This window comes from Rutidosis leptorrhynchoides, chromosome 5, assembly GCF_046630445.1.
Source record: "Rutidosis leptorrhynchoides isolate AG116_Rl617_1_P2 chromosome 5, CSIRO_AGI_Rlap_v1, whole genome shotgun sequence".
In the NCBI taxonomy this organism is placed as follows: domain Eukaryota; kingdom Viridiplantae; phylum Streptophyta; class Magnoliopsida; order Asterales; family Asteraceae; genus Rutidosis; species Rutidosis leptorrhynchoides.
The window spans coordinates 245,481,965-245,496,377 of record NC_092337.1 but is presented as its reverse complement, the minus strand read 5'-3'; the positions used below and the strand labels follow the sequence as shown (position 1 = coordinate 245,496,377).

Here is a 14,413-nt window from a genome sequence, read left to right as displayed (position 1 = left end):
CTGAGGCACGTCTCCAAAAGACTGCAGAGGAGAATGCCAGACTCAAGAAGAGGGCGGAGACTGCGGAAAAAGAATTCGCACAGCTTGTTAAGTACCTCCCGGAGTTCGCAGACAAGGTGATGGATTCCGATCCAGTCACTGAAAAGTTTCGGACATATGCCCAAGCAGCGAAAATTTCCACTCGCTGTGAGTGGTATGATCTCTTGTGAAAGCTTGGCAATCTTTCTCAACCTTTACCTTCAGATATGGCCAAAGAAATATGCGCCACAGAAGAATTAAGTCAACATGAGGGCGTTACTTTCGCAGATATTAAAGCATTAGAGCTTTAGATTGTCTTAGCTAGTTTTTAAATGTATTTTCGCAATCTTGAATTGGGTTTTTTGTAATTATCCGCGTTGTTTCCATGCTCAATATTAAGAACGTATTTTTATTTCTCAGTTGCAACTTCTTTTATTTGTATAGCACTTTTTTTTATCATATATTCATAATTCAGACTTGCCCTTTGCAATTTCCGCATTCGCTATTGTGCACATAACAAACGCGTACTTTATGCGAAACAATCTTTTAATCATTATGAATCTTCTAAGTCTGACAAATTGATCCTTAGGTAAATTTAGCATTGCGAAACATCTAAGTATTGGCAAGATCAAATACTTAGGAAATTTTATCCTTTCGCAATATTTTCAAGTTAACACAAGTGGGCAATTTCATCACTTGGCTTTTAGCACGTTATTTTGCAATGCATATTTGCATTATTATAACATTTAAGCAGGCCATGTGTGTCAAAAACCAAGCCTTTTTATTTAAAGTATCCGCAGATTCGTAATCATATGTCACAAACATTAACTTAGTGTTATGATGTAATAAGTAATTGCATTCTGCGAAATAATCACCACGCGTGGCCACACGCAGTATTTTCGCTTTGTAAAGAAACAACTACAAACACTGAAATTAACTTTGCTTCATTCATTACTTTTTCGCAATATAAATTTCAAAAAATAAACGCAACATTTCAAACATTGATCAAATTTAACTAAACTTATTCTACTATCAACATTCGCATTATTCAGAGTGGATTGAATGCCACTCGACACCCATATTTTCACTTGCCATAATCATAGCGCAAAAAGGTTCCACTTCTGCAGAAGTTAGCGTACCAATTCCCTTATTAGCAGAAAATTTCACCATGCCATGTATAGTAGAAGGGATAGCGCCAAACATGCCCAAAGCAATGCGCCCAAGTATCATATTAAACCGCGACTGATTTCGCATTATGTACAGATTTAATAAAGCTTGACGCCTTAACGACTCATCACAATCATCAACTAGCTCCATTTGTAATTCTAATTGGCCAACAGGCCAGGTTGATTCGCCTGAGAATCCAGCAAGTGAAACCGCAGTAGGTTTCATCAAAGCCTGAATGTTTGCGGGCAGTTTGCTAAAACATTGTTCATACATGACATCTACACTGCTATCAGTGTCCACATGTACCTTCATTATCATAATACCAGTGTTTTCAATGCGGCATGAAACCACTACTGGTTTGTCAACATCCGCGGTCAAACTTGCAGGAGGAAAAGTAATGGAAGGACATTTCCAACTGACAATCTACTCAGATATTTGAAGTACTGACATTTCACCTTGAACTTCTACCACATTAATGACCTGGATTCCACGCTGGTTTTCTTTCTTACTCACCATCTTTACACCCAGATTTTTCACCGCGGGAGCCTTTCGCTCAACCATATTTGGCTCATTTAAGGTATTGGCTTCTGTAGGCATTATAATTGCATTCGCAGTACTTGTACTATTATGCGCGATTAAATGGTCCAACTTACCTTGCTCATATGCCTCCGCGATCAATTCCGCCAAATCTCTACAGCGATTGGTGTCATGACCATAATCGTCATGGAAAACACAAAACTTTGACCGATCGCGCATGCTATTCTCTCCCAAAGGCTGCGGATCAGGAAAAGATATAGCGACTCTCTCTTATAACAAAATTTCCTTAGGCTTTTTTGTTAGTATCTGAATAATATTGAAAGATTAATTGCTCCACTTTCGCGTAGAATAGCGATTGCGACGGCTATATCCATGGTTATCATGTTGGCCTTGAAACCTGTCATTTCGCGGGTATCCACCGCCGCCATTCCTCCGCGGAAAACCTGGTCCGCGATAATTATCACTGTTACCATCGCAAAAAGAGTCATTGTCATCTCGCCAACTTTTGTCTCTACCCCACCCACATGCAGGGGTTATAGTTCTATCCTCTCCACTGTGGAGATAATCATATGTTGCCTGTTGAACTTTAGCAAAAGTCTGCGGGACATCTCTTCGCAACCTTCGCACAAGGGTTGGATGTCGTTGTGGATTAATAGCATGCAAAAAACCAGAGATTTTTTGGTCTTCATGCAAGCTTGGAATCTTTTGGCATTCATAAATGTACCGTGTAAGTAACGCACTCAAAGTTTCCTTGTTGCCTTGCTTAATATCGTGACATTCTATATGCGTCTTTTTCTGCGGCAGTAGATTCTGGAACTGTAACAAGAATTTTTCACGAAGATCAACAAAGCCAATAATACTGTGAGCTTGCAGACTATGAAACCACTCTCTTGCTGACCCTTGCAAGGCCATAGGGAAAACTCTACACGCAACTAGCTCATCCCAGTTATAGGTGCTAACCACTCCTTCAAAGCGCTGCAGAAAATCTAAGGGATCAGTTAAACCTGAGTAAACTCCCAATGTTGCCGGCACAATTGGCGGAGAAACAATTGGATAATCAGAAATATGCTGAACAAACTTGTCCGCAGCAGTGGTAATTTCAGTTGCCTTTTTTGTGCGAGTATCTGCATTCTTCGCACAAAATTTGGTAATCATATCTTGCAAGAAATTTGGCTGTTCAAACTTATGTTGCATTGACTTTGGTGCAATGCTTCTGAAAGCATCCGCCAAAAAATTTTGAGCATTTTCTCTGCGGGCAGCATCAGATGCTTCACCTTCTTCCCCATAACGAGGGAAAGGTGTTGGTGGGCATTTTCGCTTAACATGTGAAACTTTAACAAACTCTTCCACACTATCCGAATCATCAGAAAATTCGCTTTCTTCCCTTGGCGCCTTAGCCATTTTTGAGTTTTATGCAGAATTCAAAATAACACGATCTTCCGCATTATCACTATCACTATCATTTCGCTCAATAACTAGGAGATCAACCTGTGATCCCGAATCATTTAACGGCCATAGGTAAGTTCGCGGTATGCGGGACTCGCGACTATATTTGGCATCTTTCTTAGCCTGTTCAATGGCAGTGCCACCAATTTTGTCAGTTCGCAAGCTAGATTTGCCAGCCAAAGCCTTTATTCGCTTTCCTTCAGTAATTGTTTTTTCGCGGTTTTGCAGCAATGTTCTGCGTGCAACCATTTTTTCAGCAGCAACTTCTGGCTGCGAATCACTAGCATTATTTGCCGCAGATGTTTTACCAGTTGATTCTTGAACCGATTTTCCCGCAGTTATATTGGTATTTGCTTGCAATGGAAATATTGTGACATTCTGAGAATCACCAGGAAGTGCATCAGCGTTCGCAGAAACACCTATTTTCTTTGCGCTTGTCATCATGACAATTAAGCAGATCAACTAATTACGCCTTCAAAAAGCACCTGCAAATCACCACAACAAAAACACGATTTGAAATTAAACCAAGCAATTGATTGTTTGATAGCGAAGAAAATTTTTTTCAGTTTAATCCATCAAACGTGTCCCACGGATGGCGCCAATTGATCAATCCATAATTAGCGATGTTACTTAATTAAGGATTGAGTGCAATAATAAAGATGGAGGATGGAATGTTTGATGATTATTTTGGGCCCCGATGATCGTCTTTCACTTTAACTATCAAGTGATCAACCACCCCGACCCGGTCTTGATTGTTAATTAGCATGATTCACCTTAACTCAATGTGGAAATTCCTTGGGCAAAGTCACAAGTGAAAATCACAAAGTCTTGGGCAAATGGCAGAGAATCAACAACCTATAAATGAGAGGCCATGCTCCCTATTTATAGTATTCGAGGTATCCGCGGTCTGCGAATTACTTAACTATCCGCGGAAACTCGGCGGATTAAACTGCAGTCCCTTATTAGTGCGAAAACATAATTGCTATATTTATTTTCAGCGAACACTTCATAACTTTGCATTATAGTTCACGTAATTCTGCTTTAGGCTTTTAGCAAATAAAATATACATATACAATGCTATGTATATGATCAGTGGATACCCAAGATGACCAGTCTATTGCTTCTCTGGCAACAGGTGTTGGGGCTAGAGTGGCGCAACGCTATAAAGCTAAAGGTGTGATGAAACGAAAGGCGCATCCTGACATCTCATATGTGAAGAAGCAAAAGTTTGGTCATCTTCGAGATGAAGCGAGTGATGACATCATTGCTGCTAACCCTTTGTTTGGTATGTTTTGCTTCATTTACTACTCTGTCAGTTACTCCTTTTTGGTTATTATTTATTTCTCTCTTTGTTTCTTACAGACCTGCCTGTGTACTCCGAAGTTCCTGCTCCCAGCAATTGCTTTGATCTTATTGACAGTCTCTTTCCTGATAACTGGGGAAATTCTTTCGCTGATGACATGAAGAGTTTCCATGATTCTTTTTCTATTATCAATTTTCAGGCTACTTCTATGGGGCATATTGCTTCCTCCCTTTTACAGAAACGCAATGCCGAGCTCGAATCTTTGAGGGAGCATCATGTTGCCATGAGTGAGAGAGTTAAGAAGTTAAGAAGGAGATATTGATGGCCCCTAGCTATGAGGAGGAGCTGAAAGCTGCTCGTGATGAGATAACGGTTTGCAGAAGCAGGTGAATGTAAGCGAGGTTCAAAAGTTGGCCATTGCTGATGCGTTGAAAGACTATAAGAAGCACTGTGAGGAGTTGAAGTCTGATTACTCTCAACTTGTTTCTCAAGTTATTCCTCATGCTTGTAACCAATTACTTGTAACAACCCAACCCATATGCAATCGAAATATGCAAAAATAAAAAAATAAAATAAAATTTGTACAGCATAGTGGCGCGGCGCGCCACTGACCTGCGCGGTGCGCCAAAACGGCCTGTCCAACTTTTCCTTTTTTGCGAAAAAGATCTCTTGCTTCCCGACACTTTTAGACCAAACGCTTTTCACAACATTTTATATTAGTTAAAACTAACACGTTCCAATAATAAAACGAGTTTTACGAGACCGTGCCCACATCGGCCGTTTTACGACTTTCGTACAAAATTCAAGTTTTCAACCACATAATTTTTAACACAAAATAAAGCCGAGCATGGCGATTGGGGATACGCTACCCAATCCTAATCAAATCCAAAAGCAAGCCTTCTAAAGAAAATACGCGAGTCCACTAGTTCCTACGCTTACCCGAGCCACCGCATCCAAGCAAATCTATAAAAATGTAAACAACGAGAGGGTAAGCTAACGCTTAGTGAGTGAGAATATACTACATACATATATATGCATAAAATGGACACGCCACACAAATAATCAAATACCGCATACCGGAGCATCCAAGCATAAAGGCAAGCTAAGCTAAGCATACCGTATAATCACTAAGCAACAAGCTAGTAACAACAACCATAAAGTAAGTCACCAACGACGATGTGAACAACGCCAATAAGCTACACCCGGAGGGTTAGCTACATCACAACAATACATTAATATATATATATATATATATAACAGAGCGTAAAACCACCCAAGGTTAACCAATCGCACAAAGGAATGGTACTCAAATTTCCCATCGGTGTTCGTAACAACCGTTAGTGTAGAACACATATATCACTAACCCTTGGACAACACATATCCGTTCATGAAACCATTAGCGTACAACGCATATATCACTAACTTGGACAACACATATCCATTCATAAAGTCGTTAGCGTACAACATATATATCACTAACTTGGACAACACATATCCATTCATAAAACCGTCAATGTACAACACATATATCACTAACTTGGACATCACATATCCATTCATAAAGCCGTCAGCGTACAACACATATATTACTAACTTGGACAACACATATACATTCATAAAATTAAACACATCACAATTCAATATCAACCCTTCGCCATTGGGGTTATCCAATTCACAACCACGTGTGATAATGTACACACAAAACGTGCACCTCGCCAAAGGTGGTCAACCAAAACGCACATCTGTGCTAATTGGGCCTATACACAAGTCCATCAAATCCACCTATATGTGAAGTGAGTTCTATAACCGAGAACCACTTCACCCGACCCGCACCCATCCTACACATACATATGCACATAGGATATTAACACTCACCTTGTCGCCTTGAGGAATGCCACCGAATAATCCGTAATCGCTGATGGAATGTACCTATTCCATTTATCACATAAAAAGTAACACAATTAGGGTGGATATACAAATCAACCCAAATTGACAACTAGTGCAATTTCGACCCAAATGCACTTCCAAGCACAAACCGCTACCAAACTAACCAATAATCACTAACACAAGTGAGAATGGTCTTAATATGCCAATCAAACCCAAACATAGGTGTTAAACACCTATCTTGCCCAAAATGACACTTAAACCCTAATTTGACCCATAAGAAGTCAATATCACGCCATTAGCAAGTTTTGACACCAAAACATATTTAACTCAGTTCTATGCTTCAACTTAATCCATTTTAAGTTTATAAACCTTATTAAATCGACAATTGAGTCATAATCATCAACAAACCCTAATTTTGAATCTAGTCAAAATTAGTCAACCATAAGAACCCTAATGGTCTCCAAACATCAATAATCACTAATACTAGTGATTATACACCATTTACAAGTCTTAAACATGGTTAAATCATTAACCAACCCAAAACCCGCCAAATATCAAAATAGCAAGTTTTCATAAACCCTCTTCATCAACTAAGTGGGTTTTACAACTAACTAACACCAACCCTAACATTGAATCTCAAATCAAATAATGAAATTCAGAGTTTGAACTTACCAATACCGCCAAAATGATGCCGTTGATGAGATGAACAACTTTAATACTTGAGACTTGACCCGAATCAAACTTCTTCTTCTACAAATGGAGCTTTCTCTCACTTAAAATGGGTTTCTCACTCTAGGGTTTGATGAGAGTGTTTGATGAGTGAAATGTGGTCCAAAATGATCAATGGATCAGTTTTGATAACCCCAAACCGACCTCAAGTGAAAAGACCAAAGTACCCCTCATTTAAACCTTTTAAAAAGGCTGAAAATTGCATCAGACGAGATTGGAGCGCCGCCCCATAAGGTGGAGCGCCGCTCCAACCTTCAGGTCAGTTTTCAGTTTCTTGTTTTGGCCGTAACTTTTTGACCGTAGCTCCGTTTTCGATGAATCAAATATTGTTGGAAACGTAATAAGATTTTCTTTCCAATGGTATGGCTTTGAAACATCAACACAAACTTTATTTGGGGTTGAAAAGATACGTACACACCTTGTCACTTCAGACAACGTCCAGTTTCCTTCGACGTTCGAGCAAGCAACACGTACATGCTTCGTACACCTCACAAACGCATCGTACACCATAAATAAATTATGTACCATAAATATTTGGGTCTTACATTACTAAAGAGTGAAGATTTTGGAAAACTTTTTGGTGATGTGGTGTTGGCCTCAAAGGTTCAGGCTAGATGCGATTTGATAGGAGACTTGGCATCAAAGGGGGTTGTGCAGCTTGGTGATTATATTAATTATATAGATCAAGGAAAGGCGATGGTTGATTCTGCTTTTGATGAACTCGAGCAAGCTGAATTTGATTTTGTCAAGACTATCTCTGCCAAGGTGGATGCCAAACCTGCTGATCTTTTGTAAATAAAAAGCTACTGTTGTTCCTGATGCTCATGATGATGAAGAAACTCTTGTGGAGGTCACTGAAGCTATGGGGTAATCGGGGAAGGTTGATGCTCCCGTTAATTAGTTGTTGTGTGTAATCGTTTAAAACAATTATCATCTTTTGTGAATTGGCTTTAGATGCTTGGGCTCTGTTGCCCTTTTGAACAATTTAGTTATGTAATTTTAAAACTCTAGTTCCTTTGTTTAATTTTAGCATGCTTTTCTTATATGTTATACCATGGATTTTATTCTGCAAGGGTGGGTAAAAACTCTCTTCCTGCAGGATAGTTATACAGTGATCACTTTTAAGGAAAACTTATTTCCTTACATTGAGCATTGCGAAGCATATTTTTGCTTCGTTGTTCGGTATGATGTGGATTATAACAGGGTTACTTATATTCCGGCTGTCATTTTTCTCACATGATTCCTTATATAGGATTTAATTCTGTCGAGACATTAGTTTATCAAAAGTAGTTGTGAAAAATTCATTAAGTTCTGTGTAGGAAGTTTATAGGCTTCAACTATCAACATTGCATCTTTCAACTACATGTTTTTAAAGAAAAAGAAAATACAAGACATCTAATGATAAAACCTTTCCGAGGTTGGTTCCATTCCATGCTCTGGGTATAGGTTTGCCAGCTGTTGTTTCCAACTTATAGGAGCCTTTACCCAACACTTGTGAGATTACATAGGGTCCTTCTCAATTTGGTACTACTTTTCCTTCGTATTCCACCTTGCTTGCTCTGTTTAACCTTACGACATAGTCTCCCACCTTGAAGGTCGAGGGCCTTACTCTTTTGTTGTAATAGCCTTTAATTGTTCGTTTGTACGAGGCTTCACGAATCACAGCTGCCTCTCTTCTTTCTTCGAGTAGATCCAAGTTGACTCGAAGATTTTGTAACATCCCGTATTTCTCCGTTAAATTATTTTAACGCCCGTCTTTTTATTTTAAAATATCCTTCGTATCTAGATTCGTATCCTCCGTTAGCTAACATTCTTAATATTTTCGTTATCGGATTATAACGTCTCCCGTACTCTCGTGTAATTCAAAATAATTCGTTCGGTTAATTCCCGCACCCGACAACAAACTTGAGGGACTAAACTTGCCAATAGACTAAACTCTTGACTAGGTCAACTAGTCAAGGTATCCTCCCCACCATTCATTCACCACCACCACCATCTTCATACTTCCACTTTTCTCTCTAATCTTCTCAACACAAAATCATCATCTAAATTCGATCTAGGAAGCAAACATCAAAACAAATTACATTTTCGTGATCCTCTCTTCATTCTCTTCGATTTGGTACCAATTTCACTACTTGGGGTAAGGTTTCTAAAAACACTATATTTCTCTAAATTCGTGTTTTTGACTTGAAATGGTGTTAGTTAGTGTCTATGGCTCGTGTCTAGCATGAATACATGATTTACTTGCTCGATTTGTTGTTTTGAGTAACTAGTATGAACATTTGAAATGGGTGTGCATAATCTTTGATTTTGGATGAATTATTGTTGTTAAATTGTTAAGCTTCATGTTTTAATTGTGTTACTAGTATCACTAGCTTCATTTTGAGGTATAGGTTGATTAAGAAAACTTCAAACACATGAATATTGATTTTGTGAAATTTGGGTTAGGGTTTGATGAACTTGAAATGAACTTTTGATGCCTTAAATGACATGGAATGTTGTTAGTAAGTGTTTAGTTGTATTGCATGTTTAATTATCTTCGAAACGACATATCATATGTGTAAATTGGATCACCGAATCATAGTATGAGATTATTGAACTTGAATGTCATAAATGAGGAGCATTGAATGTGATTTGGGTTATTGTAAGTGTTGAATTGATTGATGAAATGTGTTTAGTCGTTTTCCTCGTCAAAATACCTTTCCAACGGTGTATGATACATGTCCTAGGTATTTTCGGTTCACAATTTGAGTTTGTTTGAGTTTTGGTTCGTGCATTTGTTGTTGCAGCAAAACATGGTCTGCCTACAGATCTGGACGCCGTCTAGATTATTGGACGCCGTCCAGGCCTTCAATGCTGGACGCCATCCAGCAAATCTGGACGCCATCCAGATGCACTGCCAGATTCTGTTTCGTTTGGTCGTTCACCGTTTAATTCTAACTATGCTACGCACCTCCTATTAACATGTAACTTGTTCTAACATGCTTATATATGATTAGAAACCTCATAAAAATAGTTCGAGACCCGACCCGAACGTGTTGACTTTTTCATTGACTTTGACCCGACCAAGTTTGGCTTTTAGTCAAACTTAACCGAATACTTATGCAACCTTTCTAACTTGTTTCTATACTTGTATTTTGCATGAAACTTGACAAATTGATTCACATGCTACCTAATCGAGTCGTAACGAGCCATAGGACTAATTGAACAACTTTGACCAATCGTGTTTACCGTTATTGATTCAACTTACTTGTTTAGGTCAAGACTAGCCTTTGTTCTTTGCACGTTACTTGTTGAAGTATCTTTTTACTCTTGCACTCAAGGTGAGATCATAATCCCACTTTTACCCTTTGAACTTACATTTGGGATGAGAAAACATAAACGTTTCTTTTTATAACTAAGTGAACACAAGTACAGGAAAGTAAACATTCTACATACGAGTTTAGAACAAAATCCTCAATTCGATTATCATTAGTTACACTTTTCGGGTGTAAGCGAGAACTTATGTTGTATGGATCCATATGGGTTTGACAAACCCTCATTCAGACGGTTCGTTACCGTCTACGGATGAAATATATTTTCGAGAAACAGTGTATGTTCTAACACTATTGTGATGGGGTTCTATGGAAGGAATGTTAAGCATTGATAATTGGGTGCTCGTGAATATTAACTTTTAGAATGTATTACTATTATATCAATGTTGCAAATCTTGTGGTTCAACTTAACTTTTTACTCACTTACTTACTTAAACCTATGATTTCACCAACGTTTTCGTTGACAGATTTCTATGTTTTTCTCAGGTCTTTGAACGATATGTGATACATGCTTCCGCTCATTATTTTGATACTTGCTTTGGATGTCGAGTATATGTGCATACATGGAGCTTCTTTTGACTTTGTTTAAAAATGTGTCGCATAGGTTTCATTTGTACTTATAACTTTGTAACGTAACTTTTGGTTGAACAATTCTTGTAAACTTGGAAACAATCTTTACTTTTGAAATGAAGGCGACATATTTTGGTCAAACGTTATTTTAAAGACTTATGACCACGTAACGGGACCTAAGTAGTCAGCGCCGTCAATGACAATTTTGTCGGGTCGCTACAGATTTTCTTCGTTGTTCACGTTGTTCGTTGTTCTTTCTGTTAGCACTTGTATTTCAGCAGGAAGGACAGTGATATCGGCTAAAAAGTCACGTTTTCACCCCGGTATTAAGGCCCAAAAACAAGAAAGATTCGAAATTTATCGGCAAAATACCCACTTCGTAATTACGAAGAAGGTTAGAATTGAAGAACAAGAAATTATGAAGACGATGCAAAAAGAATCAAGAGAATCGGAGCTAAAACGAAGATTCTAGAGCGAAAACGGTGAAAGACAAGAAATCAAGTTATGATCCAGGGAATCAGCAAGCCAAACGGCTTGCCAAACGGCCTGCCAGTTAGGCAAACGGCCTGCCAAATGCCCATATCAAACGGCCTCAGCAAACAGGCTGCCTCAGCAAATGACCTGGCCAAACGACCTGCCAAACGGGCTACCAAACGGCCTGCCAGCCATTTTCAGGCAAAAATCAAGTCTATTAAAAGGGCATTTGTTATTCATTTTCAAGACACACTTGAATTCACTTCTTTCTCTCTTGTATAATATTAGTCATACTTTCAAAGTCTTCGACTCCGTGCGGGAAACCTAGTACTCGGAGAAGAATGCCGAAGATTGTATTAGGAGCAGTCTGGAGTCTTGAAGTTGTCACTACTGGTAATTCTATCCCTTGTCTTTATATACTGTCTTTCATTATTATGCTCTGTGATATTGTTGCCATGATTAGCGAGTAGTTATCTTTTGTGTATGTTATGACGTAATCAGTTATAATGCCGAAATTATATTATGGGTTGTGTATGTTGTCAAAATGCTTTCCAATTATGCTTTGAACTCAATCGCTTTTCCAACTAATAGAACGTAGTTATTGGCTCTGTTATTGGGAAGTCGTGAACCCCGATTCAGAGTACACTTTCTGTGCCACCCCTTGGTAAGAGAAGTCTATCGGATACAACGTGAGTTTGACTGAGGCACAATGGTTGTAGTAAGTCTACCGAGCCTTAGATTCCAACTGAGGACTCTTTCGTAGTGAAACATCTGACTAGACCCCTAGTACATTGTCGGTCCCAGACCATGCTAGTGTAGTCATTAAGCATATAAACTTCGTACGTGCAAGCTGAAGCACAACGGTTGTTGTAAGTTGTACCTCTGCTAAGTAAGGCCATGGAACACGGTTAGTGTTGACTAGTACACTTCACCATAACGCGATCTCAAGCATTGCACCCCGCTTGAGGGATTCTTAGTTAATTAAGAAACTGTTTGTTCGAACGCATAAAGGATTGGACCGTTAAGATAACCGAACGTATTCCTGGAAGTCAGCTCGACTTGGCCAGGGTGTTCTTTACGATTGAACTCTTTTAAGGGCCTAACTATCTTCTAAACCAATCATTAATGAAAGCATCGAGACCCATCACGTCTCTTGGATATGGAAAACCATGTATTCTGTTATACTTAAGAAAGTTTAGACCATTTCAGAATGTTAATACGTCACCCAACCGAGTTGCTCAATTGGATGAGCTGTCTGAACGTGTATGCCTGTAGTCAGACTACACGGGCGTCGGGGGTAAAGGACGTTGCTATCTATTTAGAATCTTCAAGCCTATCACATTACCCAGTGACATGTTTTATGACAGGGGCGTTTAGGACTAGAATAGTAAATACAAGGTCACTGCCTATCCATGAGCCAGCATTCCATAATATCGGCAAAGTAACTGATGAAATCATAACATGCACTTGTTTTAGACTTATCTAAATTACAAATTTTATCGCATTTACTTTACTTTACTTTAATCTAGAAAACCCAAATTTAGATAATCACCCACTACTCCTGCACCTTAGAATTATCTTAAGCTTTAGATATAGGGTCGATTCTACTGATATCTCAAAAAATACGACTCTAGGTCATACTTCCCTTACTCATAATAAGGAGTAGTACGATTTAGGCCCCGCTAAATATAAATTTAAAACAAGTACCTCCCTCTTGGTGGCTGGCTCTGACGCGCCGCGACCTGACGACATCACGCAAAACAAAACCGTTCATTTTGGTCATATTAGACAGCTTCCATTCCTTATGCTAGGCTGTAGGGTGTTTCTCTATTGCTTCGCTTTGGTGTTGCCCTGTGTGCCCATAGCACCAAGGGGAGCTCATCAACCCATCCCTTTCTGCATTTGCCTAGGCGTTTCTCAATTCCCTTGATTATGTCTCGGTCGGTTACTTCCACCTATCCGTTTCATTAGGGATGATATACCGAGGTAAATTTTTACTGAATTTTCAATCGCTCACAGGATTTCGGAAAAATCCCTTCTGCAAACTGTTTCCCGTTATCCGAGACTATTTCTTTGAGAACTCCGAACCTGCATACGATATGCTCCCAAACAAACTTTTCTACTTGCTTACCAGTGAGTGCTGCAAGGGGTTTCTCTTCGGCCCACTTGGTGAAGTAGTCAATTTTACTAGTAGAAATCATGGACTTCCAGGGGTGTGGTTGATAGGTCCAACTATATCTATCCCCTATTTCATGAATGGCTAGGCTGAGGTAACAAAGACTAGTTCTTGCTTAGGTAGTCTAGGGACATTAGAATAAATTTAACAGGATTCACAAGCTTGTAGTACCATAGTCGCATCGTGGTGCATTGTAGGCCAGTAGTACCCTAGCCTCATGATTTTTGCTACTACCGACCTTGGCCCTGCGTGAAGACCACATATCCCTTCATGCATTTCTTGGATTATAACAGTAGCTTGTTTTGGCCCTACACATCGAAGCCATGGAGTGAGGAAAGATCTTCTGTATAGTGCTCCGTTCATCATCTTGTAGGAAGGTGCCTTTATCCTTATCTTTCTTGCTTCGTTGTTATCCTCTGGTAATTTTCCTGTTTCAAGATATACTTGCAATGGAGTCATCCATGTTACTTCATCTTCTTGTATGAGGTCATTGACTTCTTCTTCTAGGATCGATTTCTTCTCTAGCACTTCCACCAAGACTTCCTTTGCAAGATGTTCAAATGTCAACGAAGCGTGGTTGCTCAGTGCATCTGCCTTCTTGTTTTGACTTCATCGGACATGTTCGATGTCAAAACTTTTGAAGCTTTCGATCAGTTCCTTCGCTTTTGTTAAGTACTGTTGGATGGTGGGTTGCCTTGCTTCAAAAGTACCCATGATTTGGTTAGCCACTAGTTGTGAGTCGACGAAAGACGAAGGTGGAGGATTTTTAGTTCCTTTGCCATTCTCAATCCC

The 14,413-nt window shown here is 39.2% G+C and overlaps 1 protein-coding gene across 1 annotated transcript; it reads right to left on the bottom strand.

Annotated features, from left to right (window-relative positions):
• Positions 1-1,062: 1,062 nt before the first annotated feature.
• LOC139849324 (uncharacterized) lies at positions 1,063-1,941 on the bottom strand. Its single transcript, XM_071838983.1, has 2 exons — positions 1,630-1,941; positions 1,063-1,491 (listed from the first exon to the last, which is right to left on the bottom strand). Exons 1-2 carry the CDS (start codon positions 1,939-1,941, stop codon positions 1,063-1,065), a joined length of 741 nt encoding a protein of 246 aa, XP_071695084.1.
• Between the last annotated feature and the right edge of the window lie 12,472 nt (positions 1,942-14,413).